Below are 22551 nucleotides of genomic sequence, written 5' to 3' on the forward strand. Positions count from 1 at the left end.
ATAACAGACTCCCCACAACATCTGCAAAGACTTACCTCATTTAGGTAGGCATCTGTTTGCCTGTCTAAGTTCCTCTTGGTCTGGCCTAACCTACTTCTTGCCTAACTCTGAACTCCCATTCTGACTTTGTTCATTCATATTGGATGCCTACCAGTGGTAGGCACAGAAGATAACAAGGTGAACAGGCAGGCACACTCCTGATCCTCTGGATGAGGAGGATCAGAGCACAGGGCCTTCTGATCCTGCTCTTCCCATACCTCAGCATATGGCCTCCCCTCCAAATAAATCCCACCCCCTTTCAGGACTCTCAAAACTTTCTTTGATTCTAGATTTGACCTCTAATTTCTTAGTGTCATCTGATATTCTGAGAAAGGTATAATGGTACCAAAAACCCACACTTGTCCAAGCCAATTTAAAAACAATCTCAGGATGGTAGAGTGAGTGACCACAGGAGGAAAAGGTATCTGTCACCAGGCCATAGTCTTAAAAAGAGAGAATAAATGGTCATGGAACTCTAATACAGAGATGTTTGTTTTCTCTTTCTAAATATGTAACAGGAAATTAGCAAGATCGCCTTTGTAAATCGTTTGCATGTCATTCATATATGAGCCAGATGGTACTTTTTAAAGAAATTAAAAATAAAAAAGAAAGAATATAAAAAGGAGCTTATCTCCATCTCTCTCCCTGCTCTTATATATACACCCTGGACTCTGTACCGGGCAGATGAATACTCAGGAGTGCTCACGCACACACACACACACACACACACACACACACACACACAAAGAGAGAGGCCCAAATTATCTGCATTTAACTGAATCAGGCACCAGAAACTAGCAAACTCCTAGGTTCAACAGTTTTCAGTAACCTACAGTAGCAAATCTGTCCCAGATGTCAGCTTGCAGAGAGAATCCTTCAGTGCTCCTGCTATATAATAAATCACTGCATTCCCCCAGAGCCTCAACTGGTGTACCAAACAAAAAAATATTTTGTAAATCACCTGAACATGAGCCTAGCTCTAGCTCTATGATCATGAGGACCATATAAACACTGACCAGAAGAATAAGCAAGTAAGTACTGATGCTCCAGTCTGTAAGTGGAAACCTTGAGGAGGGAAGTTTCCAGAGGTGGGTCAACTTAAAGATTCTATATCTTTGGGGCAGCTGCATGATCCCAGTTTATTTTCCAGTGGCCAGAAGATCTTTCTCTCTGACCCAAGAATTACATTTGGAAATCAGGTTATCCCTGTGCTTCTCCTGCCTTGGGTATGTAGGAAACAATAGTTTATCCAGTAAGCAATGTATTCTAGGCTCTTTACACAAATTAATTTGCTTAACATCAAAATAATTCTGCCAAGAGACTATATTTGTCCTCATTTTTTTAGTGGAAAAACTAAAGAGAGATTATGGGAGGTGCACTGGGGTCCCAAGGCTGCTAATGGTAGTGTTAGGTAAGATTAGGTCCCAAAAAAATAATGCCTTGGTCACTCTGATGTTTTCCAATTTGGACACGAGACTTTGGAGTTCATTACTGATATGACCTCTAGAAAATCTGCTTCTACCTTTTGTTTTACAGAGGGCGAGGGAGGGGGAGCTGTGAATATATTAGGATGTTGTGAGCAACTGAACATGAAGATATGATACATACTACTCTTGGAATATGGAAAACATAGTATCTACCCACCATCAGTGGGATATGCAGTTTTCCCATAGGGCACTGTTTTTTACTACAATAGCTCTCTTTTTTATTTCATATTCCTTGGGACCAAAGACACACATTTTCAAGCCAGTTGGCCTCAGCTTACACCTGGCTTAGAATTCATGAGAAAGGAATTGCAGATACCTGAAGAGTGAATGTTTTCTACCTCACTCTCACTTCCTCAAGTTCCAATCACCCCTGGTACCCACAGAAATGACATGGATTCATCCCTTCTTGCTCTCCTAGGAGTAAAGAGCATCAGTTCTCAGTTGTTAAACCAAGGGCAAAGCATTATCATGTGATAACAGATAGATGTGATTTTTAGACTCTTTAGAATCAGAATCAAGAAATATTAAGAAATATTGCACCCAATTAATGGGTGCAAACTTCAAAGCTGAGTTTGCACCCATTCTGGTCAGATATTGTTTCCCAGGACCGTGGTAAAGCCAGTTGAGAACAGATTTTCATAATGACACATCTGCCTCAGAAAAACGATGATCCATCCCATGCTTTTATCAACACCAACATAAATCTGAGCTCAGCCAGATAAGCCAGCAAACCCCATTACAGAGAGCACAAAGGCAATTAAATGGTGCCAACTCCAGCTTGACTAAAGAAATCTATGGCCCATGGGCCCTTAGCAACCACACCAATGTCTCTGTTGGAAATGAGTAAAAAAAAAAAAAAAAAAAAAAAAAAAATTAGTCTAGATGCTAAAGAAATATTCTGCTTCGATGTTTCCTGCCCTGGCCATCCATCTGTGGTTACTGCTACACTGTGTTCCCTTTGCCATATTTGGGGATGTTGGACAGGGTGGGTGGCTTGAGAAACTGCCCAACTTGCTTAGACATACTACCTTCCCTGCTGTTTGGTCTACTTTGCCTCATTATTTTCTCCTGATAGTATATCATCTGCCATCCTTTGGTTGTACCATGCACACATCACTTTCTAGCCACTGAAGGCATTTCTCAAATATTTCATTTTTCTTCAGGCCATGGCTAAAATGAAATGTCTTGAGTGACCAGTTCTAATGTCTAGGCAATGTTGTTTAAGCAAAGCCATCAGGAGCATGTAGATAGAACTGAAATGCACATGCCAGCCCCAAACTCCCAGCCTTGTAGTCCACCATGCTTAAGCCAATAAGACAATCCTATCTGGGCTCTTTGACTCACAATATGATCATTCATTCCCTACAAAGAAGACAAAACCAATGGCTCCCATGCCTCTTAACTTCCAGAACTGTGTCCTCCCCTCTTCATATACCACTGATCCAAATTCTTCACTCATTCAATGTCCCTGAAGTAAATTTTCCATATTTCTTGAGGTATGTAGCTTTCAATCAGTTTGCAAAGGTTAGGGCACCTCTGCGTCTCAGGCTTTACCCATATTTCCCTCTTTTGGGGTAAATTATACTCATGCCCACTTGTCCTTTCCCTGGCAGTAATAACACTGTCAAAACCGTTCAGTAATCCACCGAAAGTGGCTTTCCAAAGACTAAGAGAAAAAAATAATTCTGGGAGCAAAATAAGATACCTCTTAACATAAAACATACCACTGTATAGAAGTAATATTGAATATGATGCCTCCTATCACAATCACAAAGCTTTTTCTAAGGCCATCCTGCAACTCTCTCCAAAGTTGGCAACAATAACATACTTTCTTGCTTCATCTTTCCTAAATCGTTCAGGTGATTCTGCTCAGCAGGACATTAATGATTTTTGCTACTTTCTGTGGGTTCTGGCTTCTCATCAAGATGTAGCTTTGAAGACAAGATAAGCCTACACAGTCACCAGATAATTTCAGAGAATAAAATGTGTTGTGCGTAAAGCTGAATCAGGGACTGAGTTGGAAGTGTTAAAATGTGGCACCAAGTTGAACTTGATTATGTGTGTATTTGGGCATACACATATATGTAGGAGTCTGTTTGCATGAAGAATGAGTATTGATGTAAATAAGAACACAACGCATATGTCATTGCAATGTAACCATACTGTCAAATTAAATGTCCAAGAGGACGGGAGGCATGAGCTATCGAGAAAATAATAAACAGGTATGTCAAGATGTGGGAGTGGCCAAAGGATAACCATCACGTGTATGTCTAGGCACAGGTGCATATGTGTGTTCTCCAGAGTGACAGGGTTAATGGACAATGACAAAGACATGTGAGCAAGGTGTTAGCTCTGCTGCTGAGTCCTGCAGCTGGAAAAGCCACCTTACCCTGTAGTAATCGGTGCTGTAGACATCTCTGGACATGCCAAAGTCCCCGATCTTTACCAGCAGATTGGCTCCAACCAGGCAGTTCCTGGTGGCCAGGTCCCGGTGTACGAAGTGCTGGGAGGCCAGGTACACCATGCCTGATGCGATCTGACTGGCGATGTGGAGCATTTGGGAGAGCCCCAGCTCACCTTTCGCCTGGCGTGGCTGCCCATCCACAAGGATCATAGCATCCGGCCCATGGGCCCTGTGAGGGGTGGGGGAGAAGACAGGGGACAGAGAGAATTCAGGAGATCAAGGGGAAGAGCCTTCTTGATTCCCTGTTCTCTGGAATACACCATAGAAATGGATAAAATCTCTCTTAGCCGATCTATTGCCTATTTCTATTTACCCAACATTACATTATGTGAGTGTACATGTGAGTACAACACTACAACCAGATTCTCAAATAAATGATGCAGACATACTCTAATAGATCAGGAAATAAACCTACTCTTTTCAGTATCTTAATGCTATCCTGAGGTTTCCCCGGCTCTAGATACCCACTACAAAATCGTAAGATAACAACTAACTCTTCCAGAGCCCTTAAGTGTTCCAAGCTCTGCTCTAAAGATCTCATATCTATTAATTCACTTAATCCTTCCCCTCTAATTTTGAGTTAAAGAAACTGAGGCACAAAATGATCAGGTCACCTGGCCAAAGTCACAGGAGTGTCACAGTGGCCTTATGGGTAATGGGGAGGCACTGAAACCAGGCATGTGGCTCTAGAGAGCTTTAAACTTTATGGAGCATCAAGAGGGCTGACTGAAGAGATTCCTGGGCCCCGCCCCTTATGATTCTGATTGGCAGGGCAGAGCTCGATCATCTGCGTTTCTGACAAGCTCCCAGTGCTGATGCTGCCCGTGGGCAGTCCACACTGTGGGTAGCAAGAGCCTTGCGTTCACATTTCCACCCTGTCCACCACACTGCCTAGGATTGGACAACATTTGTTGGTGGCAGAGCTGGATGGAGAGACCCTTCAGGCCCAGGAAGCCCCAATTCCCCCTCCATCCCAAATTAATGCCTTAGATTTGTTATCCTAACACCTTGCCTTGTCATATCGGTCACTTTTAGTATTCACTCTTTTTTCCAGAAAACCCAATGAGCTGTAACCACACCCAGAGCCCTTATTTATGAAGTTGTGGACCAAGGAGCCCTGGTATACAGCGAGACCTCGGCCTGTTTTACTGCTTCTCCAATTCTCCACTGAAAGGGGTCGTTAAGCATGAACACATTCATTTTATTGTCTCCTGTGGAGTCTTCCTACTCCGCCTCTCCCAAGGAAAGTTACTGCGTCAGATCACAAGGAAGGGGCATCAGCAGCCAAGCCTGCGCTCCCATCTACCAGGAGAGGAGCTGCAGCCTGACCCTAAAAGCCACCAAATGGCTTCTATACTCTTTTCCTCTCTCTTCCCTTCTATTGAGCATGACAGTAGTACTCAGGAGTTCTCTGTAGCCTTGCCTGTGGCACTTGGGGCTAAACGCACTGCTGAATCTATGGCACAGGCTTGGTGGGAAATGAAGCATGTCCCTCTCACCACCCCAGGGGAATGCAAGTACAGCATAAAGATCTTGAATATTGGAAAAAGGCATTAGTAACTACCCTGGTTCACAGTCCTGATAAGATACTAATTGTAATAATTTAATGGTAGCTATCATTGACTGAGTACCCAGCTACATGGAAAACTCATCTAGGTATTTTACAAATATAATCACCTAGTACTCATAATAGCAAACCTGTGAAGCAGTTATTAATAGTCTTGTTTTCTAGGAGAGAGAATTAAGTTTTAATAACTTGCTCCAGGTTACATCACTAAGACGTGACAAATTCAGGATATGAAACCAAGTCTATCTTACGATAAGGACTGAGTTCTCCAAGAAAGGAATAAATTTCATTATGAAAATCCAAGTTCAGGAGGTTCAAAACATCCTACAGATACTATCCATTCCTCGGGGGCCATTTTTGGAATCCCAGCTCATAAGAAGTGTTCATTATCTGCTACCAGCCCTTTCCCTGCCCCCTCTAAACCACAGCACCCTAGCGAATGTCTCACTTGAAGGAGATACTCTCAAGTTTTGGTAAGCATGCTAGCATGTTCCATGCCTACATTTGAACTCTGAAAATGTCATTATCAGCCATGGGATTCAATGGAATTCAAAAGGTGGCAAAGACTGAACTCTGTCAAGGGCCTGATTGTGGGTAGAATTCCACAGACCTTCACACATGGCTGCCCCCTCCACATCTGGGCACTATTTGCAAGTAGCAGATGTGGGAAGCAGAGAAGTGCCAACTCTGCTCTTGCGGTGGGAAGCTGCCTTCCTTGGGGAAGGTAGTCTGCACTCCTGCCCTGAAACTCCACCCAGAACTTCTGGCTGAGGTTCCAGTCTCTTACCAACTTCATTAAGAGCATCTCAAAATGCAGATGATCCTGAGCCACGATTGGGAACACTCTTACAACAAATCTAATCTTTCTAGAACAGTGCTATCTAATTTAATACATTATTAATGGAAATATTTATACTGTACTACTCAATATGGTAGCCACTAGCCACCCATGACTACTGAGCACTTGAAATGTGGCTAGTGTGACCAAGGAACTGAATTTTTAAATTTTATTTAAGTAATGTAAATTTAAATTCAAATATCCATATGTAGCTACAGTACTGGATAACACCATCATATAAATTTATCCAAGGAAAATCTGCTCTTCTTTTTCAGCCATCTCTGTCTCCTGATGAGCTTGTAACCTTCTACCTTCTTATTCATCATTTTAAAAAGTCCCCAGGGGGGGCACTTGACGGGATGAGCACTGGGTGTTATTCTGTATGTTGGCAAATTGAACACCAATAAAAAATAAATTTATTATTAAAAAAAAAAAAGTCCCCAGCAAGAACGTTTCCAGAAGGGGTGTAAGGTTTTAGCTCCCCTTGCAACACTGAGAAACATAAGGCACCAAGTGAGAAAATTATTCAGATCATCAGGAGAAAGGGTGGCTCTGGAGTCTCAGAGTTGAGTTACAGGCTGGAAAGCCCTCTGGGCTCCCTCCTTGGACTCCTTCCAGACCCTGCTCTTGTGGTCAGTCCACCCTGTGATCAAGAAGAACATACTCACTTGTCATAGCATCCTCAGTGTCTCCCCCTAGAAATCTGTGACAGGGGCCTGAAGCTTGCTGCTCAGGAAATGATATGAAAGACTGAAAGGCTGCTTCTCATTTCTAATCCCCAGACTTAAGTGTTCAGAAGGGCTGTGCGATTTCTGGCTCCAGGGGAACTACAGACGTTCAGTGGAGCTGGGAGGGGGACTAGGGCTGGGTACAGAAGTTCGTGCTCACCTTAGGAACTTGTTTAGGTCTCCATGCTTCATGTACTCAAAGACCATGATGAGCGGGTCCCCATCACCACACACCCCGTAGAATTTAACAATATGCTCATGCTGCAGGTTGGTGAGCAGCTCAGCCTCCCTCTGGAAATCCTTCCGGGCAGCCAGGGTGGGATCCTTCAGGGCCTGGAAACAATGCAGGACATGGTTTTTAGCAACTAGAGGGCAAGGACCTGCCTCTTCCCCTCCTGGGAGGAAATCTGTCCATAACAAAGACTGCTCCTTTCCAATAAATCAGATTTTTAATCAGGGTTTAAAGACCATGAGATGACATTACAGCCTCATCTTTGTAGAACAAAAGCTTGTTCATCCTCATTCATCCTTGTAGAAACAGAAGCCAACTTTCTGACCCCCACCTCCATTCCACTGGCCAGTGATCTCAATTCATGTTCACCTTGATGTGAATGCCAGAGGCAGGGGGCTATGCAGGTGGAGATCCTGACAAAGGCCCCTTCCCTTAAACTTTCCTTGAAGAAACGGTCCTACAGTTAAAAAAAAAAAAAAAGTGGAAAAACCACCACCACATGAACATGTTGGCTTCTAGAAGGCACCTGTGTCCTTCCTAGTAGGAAGCTGAAGGAGCATTTGGGGGATGAGTGGGACTGCAGCTATGGGAAAGGCAGTGAAAGGGCAGCAGCCTTAGGATCCACCCAGAACCAGGATGGGGTCAAGTCCTGCAAAGTCGCAGGGTGGGATGAGGAAGTGGGCATCTGGTGATCACTAAAACACCACAGTGTAGCCCCTGTGTCATGGAAGAACCCAAGGTTAGTGGGAGGCATCAGACCAGGGCCCAGGAAGACAATGGAAGAGCAGTTGTCAGGAGGGGTGTCAGGTGTGAGTGCAGACTGAAGTGGAAGACTCTGGGCACATCTGAGAAACCGTGGACAGGGCCCTGCCACAGGAATGCAGCTAGGTTGGCCAGAAGGAAGATGAACAATAATGGGGAAGGCAGGAGGCACTGTCTGGGCAGGTGTGCACACACATTTCAGACTTCCCTCCCTTCCCCATGAGGTCAGTAGGCAAATGGAGCCAAGAAGTCACTTGCTTCAACCAACATAGTTTCGTAACCTCACCAGACACAACACGAGGCATGAGGGAGTGAGTGTGAAGTTTGCACACTATTTTCAGATTAGTGAAAATCTAGACAGGCATGAGATTGGTTTGCATCCTCTCTGCCAAGCATCTGGGATTTAGGCAGACTGACCTCCCTTGTAGATCAGGTTACTACTGAAAGCCCCCCCCCCCCAAGCCAGAGGTCTTTTTCCTGCCACCTCCATGTCCATTAACTGAAACCCACAGGGCTGCCTTGGCTGACAGCAACACAGGAATGTGCATGTGCAAAAATCCTATTTAGTGGGGCCCATCAGACCTATGTCAGTCATTAGCACCAGTAGAGATGATGCACTTTTAGCACAAAGGGGGCCCTAAATATCACCAGCTTCCTTTCACCTGCTCATTGCTGGAGTTGGAGAAACTGAGGCCCTGCCCTGTCTGGGAGTCAGTACATATTCACACGTCTCAAATTACAGAAGCATAGAGTTAAACTGGACCTCAGCCATCTCTGGCACCCCAGAGTTCCATGCCAATGCCTCTAGGACCATGGTCTCCTAGCTAGAGATCAAACCCACTCCAAACTTAAACCAGCACCACCTTTCATTCTTTTCAAAATTTGGAGCTGTCACCAAAAACATTGATGTATTTAATAAAATGATTCAACCATTGACAGAACTGTCGGAATGTATCTGATGTAGCTTTCCCACATGACAGGTAAGGAAACCGAGCTCCAGAATGGAGAAGCGACTTTTCAAAGGCCATACAAGTAGCCATTGCCTGAATCTGGAGCCTGGAATCCTTTCCTGTCCAGCACACCTGCTTGAGCTAATTTACCAGGTGAACTGGCCACTAGGCATGCCCCCTTAGGATGGTGGGCACAGACGTTAAGCAGTGTGAAAAGGCAGAGGAGAGGGCTGGGTAAGGTGAGGGGTATGGCCTGCTGGCAGAGGGGCCAGACACAGCAAGGATGCCAGGCTAGTGGGGTCAACCAACATCGGAAGGAAGGTGGGCTGCTCATCACTAACTTTGATCTCATGTGCTCTGCACTTCAGCTCTGGCTGCCTTCTCAGGGAAGCTGCCCACTAAGAAAGGAGCATGCTGTTATGTGTCCACCTTCGGTAAGAACAATGACATTTACAAAGGCTTCTCGCTATGGGTGGAAGAAGGCAGAGTCATGATGAGAGGGATCCTCCCAGGGACCCAGCTCCTGAGCCACATGGGCTAGGCTATGGGTAGAGGATGATGGCCAGTGATTTATTTATTTTCATGAAGGAAAAGAGGAGGGGAAAAAGAGGAACCCAGCATGGGTGGGATGGAAACTACAAAGATTTATGTGAATGCTGGATTTACGAGAGGGAAAAGTAGATCAAATTTGGGGCCAGCCAAATGGCCTCTCTCCATCTCTGTAAATCATTCTCTCGTACTGTCTGGACGCCAATGGCAGTCATGGGATTTTTCCATTCTCAGCTCTCCAGCAGTGCCAGCCAGCATCCTCAAGCCTGGTGTTCCACACTGCCAGGCAGATGAGTTCCTTATCTGGGAGATGGGGCAACTGCTGTTCCCCAGTGTCTCCACAGATCTTCCCTGCTGCCAGTTCTCTCTTCACCCTGGGATTTCCAGGTCCTGGGTCCAACCTGAAGTTCCTATGTAATTGGCAAAGTGTCAGGTGCAGCATCTGGGGGCCAGGGCTGCAGGTGGCCCCAATTCTCAGGGATTGATGCAACTGGGACAGAGATGACAGGAGGAGACTAATGAGGAGGAAAATCCGCTCAGAGCTCTCCCACCCTTCTTAGTGGTGTCCACACTCAGTCCCTTCCCCAGGGCTGAGAAACTCCAAAGTAGATGGCCAGTCAGAGGCAGCTATGAGCACCAGGGGCAGAAATGGTGCTCATCATGGCTGCCAATTGCTGCAGGGAGACAGGTCTCACCAGAGGGTCTCTGAAGCCAAGGAGGCTCCCCTAGGTCCTTTGAGAAGTATCCCTAGAACAAAAAGACCTGAAATTTGCCCCCCTATCTCCTTTCTTTCTCCCCAAAGTTTGAGGACATTGCACTTTCTGATCTCCCCTTCTATGTCCATCATAACTCTTGCCCACCCCAGCTCTGGGTTTTAGTGGGGCTGTTTGGTCAGATAGGAGGGAAGCAGTCTAGAATACATGAATTTTTGAATTTCTTGGGCACCTGAGTGGCTCAGTTTAAGCATCTGACTCTTGATTTTGGCTCAGGTCATGATCTCAGGGCTGTGAGATTAAGCCCTGCAATGGGCCCCACACTGAGCATGAGCCTGCTTAAGATTCTCTCCTTCCCTCTCCCTCTGCTCCTCTCCTGCTCACTCTCTCTCTCTTAAAAAAAAAAAAAAAAAGTTTCAGTGTTTGGTTTCAAATTCCATTAGTATACTGGAACCCATTTAATATGTGCAGAGAATCACACATTCCTAAATATTCAAACATGTGCACACACATGTCAATCTGCACTTTTTATACTAAAAAGTGTAGATTTTCTCTCAAAAGCCACTGTCACTTCTCCTTGTTGACACTCCCAATTGATTTTATAAGAGACGAAACTGGGTAAGTTATCACATACATAGGTGCTCTTCTCTCATCTGTCTCCCTTGTTTACAGCTGGCCATTGGTTCCCCATTGTTTTTAGGATAAAATCCAAACGCCTTAACACAGTCATGGACTCTAAATGTCGGGTCTCCCCATTTCTCTCTGCTTCCTTTCTTGCCACGCCCTTCCTCTCCTTCACTCCTATACTTTGGTCTCATTGGTCTTTCTGTCCTTGGTACCCATCAACCTTTTGCCTGCCTCTGGTCCTTTGCACATCCTGTTCTTTTGGCCAGAAAAACTCTCCACCAAGTTATATCTTCATGACTGGCCAAATTAACTGGTATTTAACTGGAATATCCTGACTGGCACCCATTATGCCCTGAATACCCACTCTTAGTTGGATACCCAGACAGACACTTCTATCCAAGAGGGGAGCTTGCCAAGGGTCAGCTGTGATTATTTCCCAAAATCATTTATGATCCATCTGTTAATGTCATTGCTTAATGTAATGAAACATCATAGGAACCAATGAAACATGAGCACAAAGAGTTGGCTGGTTTTGTTTTGTTTCGTTTTAAAGATCTGAGTAATTTTGGGGATGCCTGGGTAGTTCAGTCAGTTAAGCATCCAAATCTTTGATTCTGGCTCAGGTCATGATCCCAGGATCCTAGGATTAAGCCCCAAATCGGGCTCTGTGCTCAACAGGGATTCTGCTTATCCCTCTCCCTCTATCCCTTCTCCCCACTGTCTCCTTCTCCCTCTCTGTCTCTCTCTCAAATAAATAAATAAATATTCTTTAAAAAATATTTAAAAAAAAGATCTGAGTACTGTTTTTGAGAGTGTGTGTGCTTGTGATGGGAAGAGGGAAAGAATCTCAAGCAGACTCCCTGTTCGGCCCAGAGCTCCATGCAAGGCTCCATCTCATGACAGTGAGAAATCAAGAGTCAGATGCTTAAGTGACTGAGCCACCCAGGTACCCCAAGTTTCCTGTTTTTATGTGACTTTTGGTGAAGACTTTAGAAAGATCTAGTAAAGATCAATGGTTAAACAGTGTTAAGAATAAAGAGGAAAGGGATCCCTGGGTGGCTCAGAGGTTTAGTGCCTGCCTTCAGCTCAGGGCGTGATCCTGGAGACCCAGAATCCAGTCCCACATCGGGCTCCCTGCATGGAGCCTGCTTCTCCCTCTGCCTATGTCTCTGCCTCTCTCTCTCTCCCTGTGTCTCTCATGAATAAATAAATAAAGTCTTAAAAAAAAAAAGAATAAAGAAGAAAATCTGTTTTAAGAAATTGGGAAAATACTAAAAATCTGAGATTCTGCATTCAGATTGTTTCACAAATGTCTTAACTGCCTATTCCAATGTAAACTAATTGAAACTGAAAATCATGAAAACAAAAACAAAACAATGCTCCAAACAAAAAGGAACTCAAGAGCTGAAGTTCAGACAAATTGGAGGAATAGAAGGTTAGATCCCAATGATTACAATTATCAATAACCACAACATGAATTTCCTGCAGTAAAGTTAATTTTATATGACTAGGTTGATAGAGATGTTAAAATGAGTAAATGTTCAAAGATAGTAAAGAAATAATTATTTAAAAAAAAACACCTAAAAAAGTATGCACCAAAACAGGGAGAAATAAAATTAAGATAACTGTAAAATCATGAACCAATTAGATATCTTGGAAGTAGGTTATATGGTTCATTGATGTTAAAAAAAAAAAAAAAAAAGCCTCCACAGACAGGACAAACCCTACACTACATGAAACCAGAAGAATTCATGACTGGGAGCAATGCTGAGATTCACCCAGAACACAGCATGAAGAAATGGAGGAAACCTGGAACACACTAATGTTCTAGGACTCTGAGATGTGAGCTACTTGGGCCTGTGTGTCCCCTTGCCTCCTCCATCCCCAGTGTCTCATACAGTTCCAGGCACATAGTAATTGCTCAGTAAATATTTATGGATGAATAAATTAAGCATATTTTGAAGAATGTGATCAATCTTTGAAAGAAAAATCTTTAATAGCTCATTGAAATATTACAAAGCTAGCATCAGTGTATCCTCAAAGTAAGGAAAAAATAAAACACTGTCAACCCCTCGGAAGTGCCCCACCCCATGACCCACCCCTCCAATATTCCTTCTCCCTCACCCCAAAGGTAACCACTATCTTGACTTACAGAGTTCATGGTCTTGCTTTTGTAAAACACTTTTTACTACCTAAATATAAATCCCTAACCACTAGAGTTCACTTTATATAAAGTGAATGGATGGATGGATGGATGGATGGATGGATGGATGGATGGAAAGGTAGGTGGATAGATGGATGGATAAATAGATAATAGAAAGAGACATAGAGTGGGTATAGGTATAGAAGTAGAAGTGCTAGGTCACACAATATGGTAATGTTCTAGAATACCAAACTGTTTTTCAAAATGATTATAACACTTTACCTTCCCACCAGCAGAGTAGGAGAGCTGCATTTGCTCCATATTTTGTCAGCACTTGGTATGATCATCACTATTTAGCCATTCTGCTTGGTGTTCACTGGTATCTCATTATGGTTCAATATACATTTTTTAAAAATTTTATTTATTTATTCATCAGAGACACAGAGAGAGGCAGAGACAAAGGCAGAAGGAGAAGCAGGCTCCCCACAGGGAGCCTCATATAGGCCTCCATACCAGTACTCTGGGATCACCACCTGAGCCAAAGGCGGACACTCAACCACTGAACCACCCAGCTGTCCTTCAATATGCATGTTTCTGATGATTAATTAGGTTGGATACCTTTCTTATACTTTTATAAGCTATTTGGCTATCAGAGGAGACTCCCTGAGATCTTGTGAACAAGTGTGCTCTCTGTCAAATGACTATTTCAAAATTTGTATCATCTATTTTAAAATATGAATCTTGTGATTTTAATGTCAGTCTTACACTACTCATATGTCCAAATTATGCTCTGTCTTGTCCTCCTCTCCTTCCTTCCTGGGTATTCTTTTGTCTCCCCAGCAAACTGCAAGCATCTTTAAAACCGAGGCTATGATGTCTGCTCCGTCTCCCCCATTGCAACCACTAGGCAAAAAATTCTTGCCAACTAACTTAAAAACCATAATTTTGGGAAGACTTAACTTTGGTTTATACTTGGATGTGTTCCCTGAAAGTCTACATTTACCTGCACCAATATGAGAGCAAACTTAAGAGGAAGGAGCTTGCACAAAGGAGAAAAATCTCAAGAGGATGAGAAGTAGAAAACACCATTTCTCGGCCATTCTCCAGAGGAGATGAGTGTCTTCTCCAGGGGCTGGTGTCTAGGTGGATCCCCTGGGCAGCAAATGGTATAAAATCCCAGAGCACTCATTTCCTCCATGTTCCCAGACTCAAGGAGAAAAGAAAACCCTCTTAAAATGACGAAAACAGAAACATATTTTCTGTGTTATCTGATCTGGGTACTATCCCTTATCACCGACTGCTCAGTGAGAAACATTTCCCAAGGTTTGGGACCATCATTCCATTTCCTGCTCAAAGCACAAAAATGTCCATTTCATTTACCAGTCTCCAGAAGGATGCTGGAATGCCCAGTGGATTAGTGTCACCCTATAAATTAAAAGTTTCAGGAAATGCAGATTCTTTGTTTGGGGACAAAATTAGAAATCTTTCCACTTCCCTGGTCCAAGTCATTTAAAGACATCCTTGCTCATCTGACCATCCCATTGTCTATAAGGCACACTGAGCAAGTTTATTCTCAGGCTGTCTAGCCATAATAATGATCAGCATTCACAGAGGAAATATTCTAGTTCCTTCTTTATTTTCCAGATCATGGGTCAGCAGACAATGCCTATTTTTGTGCTATATATACATATATATACATATATATGTGCTATATGTATATATATAGTACAAAATAGGCATATATATATGCCTATTTCATATATATATGAAAATGGCCCACCAGCAGTTTACCTATTGTTTATGCTCCGTTCTCACTGCTTGGGCAGAGTTGAGTATTGTAATGGACAGCATGTGGCCCTCAAAGCGAAAGATATTTACCATCTGTCCCTTTTAGAGAAAAAGTTCAGCACCCCCTATCCTAGATGGTACATGCAGTCTTGGCAGGTCTTATGTCACGTGCCTAAGTACATCCAATAAAACCAACATCGAGAATAACGGTGGTAATAGAACCAAGTAGCAACTATTCCTTCTTGAACATTTCCTATGTCATCGGGAGGTGGTGGGGTGGGAGCGCTCGGTGCTAAGGGGGAGACCCTTTTGAGTCCAGCTGAGACTCCTCAGTGGGGAGCAGTAATCCCCTGCTCTCAGCCCACACCTCCAGGCCGAATTCGCCCTGCCCTCGGAGGCTTTCCTGCCGCAGCCGTGGAGGCCACCCCATGCTCCAGGGCAGGGCTCCTGAGACCCGTGGGTGCCTCAGCGAGGCTACCCGGCTGTTGTCTGTACAGATCACGTTCAAAGAATTGTCCAACGCTGACTTACGGGAGAAGCTGTTCGCTGCTGGTTGAAGTAGGGGCAGGGGGCACTGGGAGCAGCAATCTCTTCTCTACTGCCCCATGCAATTCGGCTCCAGCGGCAGATCTGCACAGCTGGCTCAGCTAGACAAAAGCCCTGGGGTCACTGGGCCCATCTAAGTGGCTGTCAGGAGGCAGTTACCCTCAGACGTGCTGCCCCTTGGGCTCTGAACTTGGATCCCTCGGGGGCTGTAAGAAATTTTTCCAACTTCACTCACTAGTCTCCCTGTGAGAGACTGACCGCTCCCCCGCCTGCTCCTTCTATTCCCAGTGATGTGTGCTGTCCTTAAGCAGGGCCTCCCAGGGCCTCCTTGAGCTGTCACTCTTCACTCAACTCTATTCTGAGAAATGTCCGGTGACTTTCTAGGCACAGCCAGCATATCCTGCAGAGTCACTGAGGAGGCAGGAGGGCAGCTGGGGACAGGAATGAGCCAGGCTGCTCCTCCAGCTGCACCCCAGGCCCCCCCCCCCCCCCCCCGGGCCCAGATGCCGCAGCTCTGCACTTCCGAAGCCAGAGGACACTTCACTGACCTCGGAGCCAAGGCCCCTGATTGCATCTGAAATGGATTGAGCCTCTCCTTCCTGTTCCCCAGCCCTCAGCAACCCCGCCTCCTTCCTGGGGCCTGAAGACCTCCAGGATTTACCTTCACAGCCACGAGCATCTTGTCCTTGGTTGGGCTGAGGTTGTAGCACTCGGCCAGGAAGACCTTCCCAAAGGCTCCCTCGCCCAGTTCCCGCTTCAACACGATGTCCCTCCTCTTAATGTGCTGCACATCTGTAGGAGGGGACAGAGGGGAGAGCAGCCAGTCAGTCTGAGGTACGCGTCCTCATTACAGCGGGGAGTGCTGCTTCAGAGTCCATGGCATGGAGACGCAGACCCAGCCACGAACTCCAACTCAGTCATGAAAACAGGCATTGCACTGCGGTTTGAGTCTGACCCAGAACCAAATCAAACTCGGCTCTGCCCAGGACTCGCCCTTAACCTGTCTAAACTCCAGCTGCCTCGGCTGGAAAACAGAGTCAACAGGAGTTAACACACAGGGTTCTGCAGCAATTAGCTAGAGTTGCCGGAGAGTGTGTATGTAAAGGGCAGTCTCAACAGCTACTGGCACACGAATCCCCTGGGCATCCTGCAAGTTCTGACTCGGGAGGTCTGAGAACCTGCACTTCTAATAACTCTCAGCTGATGCCGTGTGCCGTGGGCCAATGACGGGCACTTTGAACAGTGACGTTGGAATCCCAGCTCCACCTCCTTGCTAGTTTTTTCAGCTTCAGAAAGTTATTTCAGACCAGAACCTCAATGTTCTCATCTGTAAAATGGGATTAACACCACTACCTTCCTAGCTGAGTTCTTGTGCCGATTAAATGAGAGAATCCACTTGAAGAGTTTGGCCCAGCGCCTGGAACAATCTAACCACACACACACACACACACACACACACACACACACACACACACATTCAGGCACACACACAGACACACACTGGCTCTTGTTATACAATAATGGCTGTCACAGTCCTAGCACAGTGTCTGGTTTGTGATGGAGATTACTAAGTGGGAGCTAAAATTATCTGGGGGAAGCATCTACTTAACAAATCCTTCTCTTCTGAAAGACCAATGAGATCATGAAAGCCAAGGCCAGAGACTGCCCCGGAACCACGGTCTATGCAGAGAAGAGTTGCCACCGCCTCAGCTAATTCAGCAAACTAATTAAAGTCCGTCTGCCAGGAGAAAGCAAAGACGTGACCTCAGCCGTCCACCCTTATTTGGAAGGAATGCTATGGAGGAACAGTACAAGCAGTGGGCTGGTGATGAAAGGAACAAGCCTGGAGTTTGCTCACTGGCCTTCCCAGTAATTGTGCAACAGGCAGAAGCCCAGCACACACCTGCAGTAACATTACCAAGAGCATTGCAGAGCCTGGAAAGAGGACGGTCTCCAACGATCTTGTCAAAAACTGAAAACTGGGGCAGCCTGGGTGGCCCAGCGGTTTAGCGCCACCTTCAGCCCAGGGCCTGATCCTGGGGCCCCGGGATCGAATCCCACGTCGGGCTCCCTGTGTGGAGCCTGCTTCTCCCTCTGCCTGTGTCTCTGCCTCTCTCTCTGTGTGTCTCTCACGAATAAATAAATAAAATCTAAAAAAAACAAACAAAAAAAACCCACCAAAGAACAAAAAAACCCTGAAAACTGGAGACAGAGGACCACAGCAGGCCAACTGTCCCCATGAGCGACAAGACACAACAGACAGGTGTGGCTGCAAGGCTTTGGTGTTTCGATAGGCTCAGGAAATCTATTCCTTTTAGAACAGACTATACAAATCTTCTGTTTGTTTGTTTTTCTATCAGAGTTCCTGGTATCCCCACCGTGTCCCAGATGACCTGCCGGCAAGGATCTGTGGGAGGAAGCATTTGCAGACCATTTTTCTCTCCGCCCAGAAAGTCAGACCTGCAGGCTCCCTGTGGCTGGTGGCTGCTCCTCACGGGCCATGTGACTGCCAGGTGGCGGCCATACACTGCAGGGCTTTGCCCCAGTCTTTACAACAAAGGAATTAAAAATCGGTTCCCCTCTTTACACCCTGTGTCACTATTTCTGAGCCTATGAGGAATGGGATTTGTTGGCCTTGAAGGGGAAGGCTAAAGAGTCTCCCACTGAGAGAAAATGGGAGGTCAGGACCTCTCGGGGGAGGCCATCTGCTCTTCGCTGCATAATCATTCCCAGGTGACTAGTGATGATGCACGGGGTCCTACAAGGTGAGCATCCTGGCATGGCCGCGGAGTGCAGATGGGCTGAGAAGCAGCTTTGTGAGGCCAAGTCCACGCCTCTGAACACGCAGGGACTGGTGAGGAATGAGGAGTCAGGGGCACCTGGATGAAGCCCTGGATCCTCCTCACAGTATGCTCTTGGGCACCTCAACAAAACATCTTAGGACTCAGTTTCCCCATCTGTGAAAGGGGAGTGAAAAGATAACACAGGTTCTACTTACCAACTATGTGAGCTATTGTACATGAAGGTTTGTAATTCCTCAAGTCCTCTTACATGTCGGTGTGTTCTGCTGTTTGCATCATTGTGGATATTATTTTACAAGAAAGGGAAACAAGGGCCAAGTCAGAAGTCCCCACCTGGTGGCTGAGACAGGACTAGAATCCAGAGCATCAAGACATGCCAGAGTAGTCAAACCACTAGGGGACAAGCCCTTTTTGGCCCTAGACCCCACCCCAACACCAATCTCCCTCAGCATTGTAAGAGGGCAGTGTCATTCTCAAACTTGAGCTGCAATAGAATCATCCAGAAGGCTTGTGGGGCACCTGGGTGGCCCAGTGATTGAGTGAGTGGCCCACTCACTTTGGCTTGGGTTGTGATCCCTGTGTCCTAGGATCGGGTCCTGATTTGGGCTCCCTGCAAGGAGTCTGCTTCTCCTTCTGCCTATGTCTCTGCCTCTCTCTCTGTGTCATTCATGAGTCAGTAAACGTAACCTTTAAAAAAATAAAACACTGCTGGGCCCTTCTCCCAGAGATTCCCATTCACAAGGTCCAGGTTGGGGCATTTGATGAGCATTTGCCTTTCTTGCGAGTTCCCAAGTAATGCTGCCACTGCTAGTTTGGGCGCCCTACTTTGAGAACTACTGGAATGGGATGGCATTGGTTGGGGAGGAATTAGCCAGTCCTTAACAGACAGTCCTATGCCCACAAATGTTTATTCATTCTTACTACCTGAAGGCCCGTGATCCTAGACTTACTGGAGGCTTCATCTTCCCACCTAGCTTCAAGGCCTAGGCTGAATCAAAGTCCCTCTCAGGGCCTCAACTGCTCATCCATGTAATGAAGATCATGCCTCCCTCACCTTCTGATGTTCTGGATGCATCCCCACAAAGGCAAAGCAATGGTATATGAATCCCTGGATCCCTTAGTTCAACTCCAGGCTGAGTGCTCTCATCAGCCCCCTGAGCTCTTCTACTCCCAGCTACTGTGAGTGCAGAATGAGGATAGAGGGACACAGGAATTCCATGCAGAGTGGGCTCTGTTCAGCTGTCAGTCCTGGGCCATGTCTTAGAGCCCATTAGCTCCTTTCCTCTCTCAGCAGCAAGAATCATAGGCCCTGAGAGGTTCAGACAAGTCAAGCAGAGGCAGCAAACAGTGGGCCATTTCTCAACCCTGACTCTGTATCCCAGGCCTGGTGGCAGCAGCAGACCCCCAATCATGGGAGGAGGGTAGTATTAACACCTGTGGGCCTTGAACGTAGCAGGGGTTAGGAAGGGGGGGGTAGGTAACCGTGTTCCTAGGAACTCTTCTCTCTGCAAGCATGAAGGAGAAGCCTCCCGGGGACCAAAGTGTCTTTCCCAAATCTCCAAAGGGATTCTTTTATAAAGATTTTATTTATTTATTCATGAGTGACACACACAGAGAGACAGAGACACAGGCAGAAGGAGATGCAGGCTCCCTGCGGGAAGCCTAATGCAGGACTCTATCCCGGGACCCTGGGATCATGACCTGAGTCAAAGGCAGATGCTCAACTACTGAGCCACCCAGGTGCCCCTGCAAAGGGGTCTTTTTCAGAGACTCGGAAACACCCAATTGCTCAGAATCAAATAGGCCTGGCTCACTCTAGTTGTCTTCAGGGAAGTATTTTGAGAGCGATACCTGAGCTCAGTCTACAAAGGGAACGGTGACATCTAGAAAGGGCAGCAGGAGGAATGGAAAATAAATACAGATTCCATTCCACCATAAATCTTCCCTCAGGAGAGAACAACAACCCCAGTTCTGGGGATGAGAAGCTCCGCACGGCAACTGGGGGGCTTTGGCAAAGAGAGGCTGGGTATGGGCCAAACTCATGAGGTGAATCACTTCCATGTGGCTGGCTCCATATACTGACAAGACTCTAGACTCTGAAATACCATCGGAGCAGCTGCTTTCCCCGAACCTAAGTAGGAAGAAGGAGGGCAAAGGGAAGTTCATCTGTGGCCAACCCTACTCCTTGGTCAATATTCACTTCTGATGGTAACCACAAGAGACAAGGATTATTGTGCCCCTTTCACAGATGAGAACATGGAGGTAGGAGTAAGTCTCCTAAGTTTGGAGGGTCAGAGCATGGCCAAAGAAGGCTCCTCTCCTTTATTTGGCTACCGAGCTCATGTTCCTTCCATTACTCGGGATGGCCTTTCTTCCGTCCTCCCTTAATCTGTGGCCACCAAGACCAATCAGTACCCAGAAGGCCAACCCTCCATCTTCCCCTTCTTCCAGCCCTGTCTGACTTCTCTTACCCTACTCCTCCTGGGACTCTATCGTCCAAGGGAAAAGGAAGGAGCATCTTCCCAGAGGCCCCGGAGGAGAAGGGTGTGGGAGGAAAGGGTGTTGTTCAGGCCCTGGGGAATGGCAGGAGTGAGTTCTCAATTCTGATGTCCTCTTGTCTATTGGGGCCTCTTTCTGTACTTATTTTTAGCTCACACAGTGCTGCTCAGAGCTGCCTCTGGTGAAGCCATTTGACCCACATGCCAGAAAGTGATGGATTCTCCTAGGAGGAGAGGGCATCAATCTCCTTTTACTGCCTGGCTGGCTGGCCCAGCAGAGTCTGGGTCACAGGGCTCAGACGCTGGGACACTGGAAGGGGAGGAGGAGGAAGAGGGACACACAGCCCAGGCCGTGGGAACACCTCCCAATCTCTAGGGAGGAGGGGCTGCTGCAGAGAGCCAGGGGCCAGTGGCCAGGAGAAGTGGTTTTGGGGGGATGACAGGGCTCCTGGCACTTTCTATCCTGACTCTTCCGTAGCTCCTTCCTTCAACACGGCCTCCACCTGGGCTCTGCCAGAGGAAGCTATCCAAGGAGTTTCTCTTTCCTGCAGGACAACCAGTTTATCAGACAAAATAGAACGAGGATTTCTGTTTCTGTTACCACTCGATGAATTTTCTGTACCGAGGACCAAGATAATTATACCATATGTATGGGATTCACCTCTGCAAGGTCTTCTAGGCCTGGAGCAAGCCTGACCTATGGCAGAATCACTAATCCCAGGAGGTCGCAGCCACCTCCATACAGGAGACCTCAGAGCCCGTAGGCAGGCTGTGGTCATCCCCCCGTCCTCCCCGTGTTCACCTAAGCTGCCTGGCCCAGCGCCTTCTGTGACCTGCACAGGTCCAGTGGACACACAGACATGGCTGGAGACGTAGGTGACCACTGTCAGCCTCACCTCCATGTTCTGGGAAAACAGGGCTGTGCCAGGCATAAACTGCTCAGTGCTGCTGACCAGGTGTGAAGCGGAAGCATAAAATTCATGGAAAACCAGTGTGGCTGAGAAATGGAGGATTTGGGAAAACAGACAGCTTGTATCTGAACCCTGACCCTGCTGCTCACTGTGCCGTATCCACCCTCGGGCTGTAGGTGCTTGTCTGTAGAATGGGTATGTGAATTGTCGGAGCTGTCAGGAGGACAGATGTAAACTTTCTGGATCAGAAAGGTCATTGGAACTATCTGAAACATAACACAAGTGTGTTCCTTCCTTCCTACAGGATTTTCATTTACTGTGAACAAAAGAGTGACTTGGAAAGAAACCTGAAGAAGGGGTCAAGATAGTCTCCTGCAATGAAATGGCTAAGGCTGTTCTGGTGGGGGGGAGCCAGCACCAACTCAGGGGGCCGCCGGCAGCCTGTCCACACCTGCCACCACGATGACCAACATCCTCCCTCTTCGGAGTCCAAAATACTTTGCGGGAGGAGGTTGGTCAGACAATGCAATAAAGACATTGAAGGCAGAGACAGCCACCTACTAAAGATTACTATTGATCAGTAAGAAAGAAAAAAACAAAACAAAACAAAACAAAAACAGATTTCCCAGGGTCGGTGGTTATAAATAATGGTGGTCCCGACTCTGCTATGTGTCAAGCAGCAAAGTCAATGCGTCAAAGCTGGCAGGCTCCCTGAGTCAGACCCAGAATGTCTTCACAGAAGTCCACTAGCCCCTTTGGTGCTTTGGCTGATGACTGTCCTAGGAGACCGTCCTCAGACACCGTCCTTCCCAGAAGGCTGTTTCCTAAGGGACTTGGAAGCAGGTCTTCCCAGCACCCCTAAGGGCTGGCAGGGTGCTCTCTTGGCTGAGGCCTAAAGGGCTGTCCTG

General features: G+C 46.5%; 1 protein-coding gene across 3 annotated transcripts in view; it reads right to left on the minus strand.

Moving 5' to 3' along the window:
* The window catches only part of NTRK3 (neurotrophic receptor tyrosine kinase 3), a 391483-nt gene that overhangs the window by 59400 nt on the left and 309532 nt on the right, over positions 1 to 22551 (minus strand). For all 3 annotated transcript variants that reach the window (XM_072799286.1, XM_072799279.1, XM_072799295.1), the window contains 3 exons: positions 16095 to 16225; positions 7284 to 7456; positions 3916 to 4159 (listed from right to left, as the gene is read on the minus strand). In XM_072799286.1, coding sequence (XP_072655387.1) covers positions 3916 to 4159; positions 7284 to 7456; positions 16095 to 16225 — 548 coding nt within the window. The remainder of the gene's footprint in view (positions 1 to 3915; positions 4160 to 7283; positions 7457 to 16094; positions 16226 to 22551) is intronic.

The sequence above is a fragment of the Canis lupus genome, chromosome 2 (assembly GCF_048164855.1).
Source record: "Canis lupus baileyi chromosome 2, mCanLup2.hap1, whole genome shotgun sequence".
Taxonomy (NCBI): domain Eukaryota; kingdom Metazoa; phylum Chordata; class Mammalia; order Carnivora; family Canidae; genus Canis; species Canis lupus.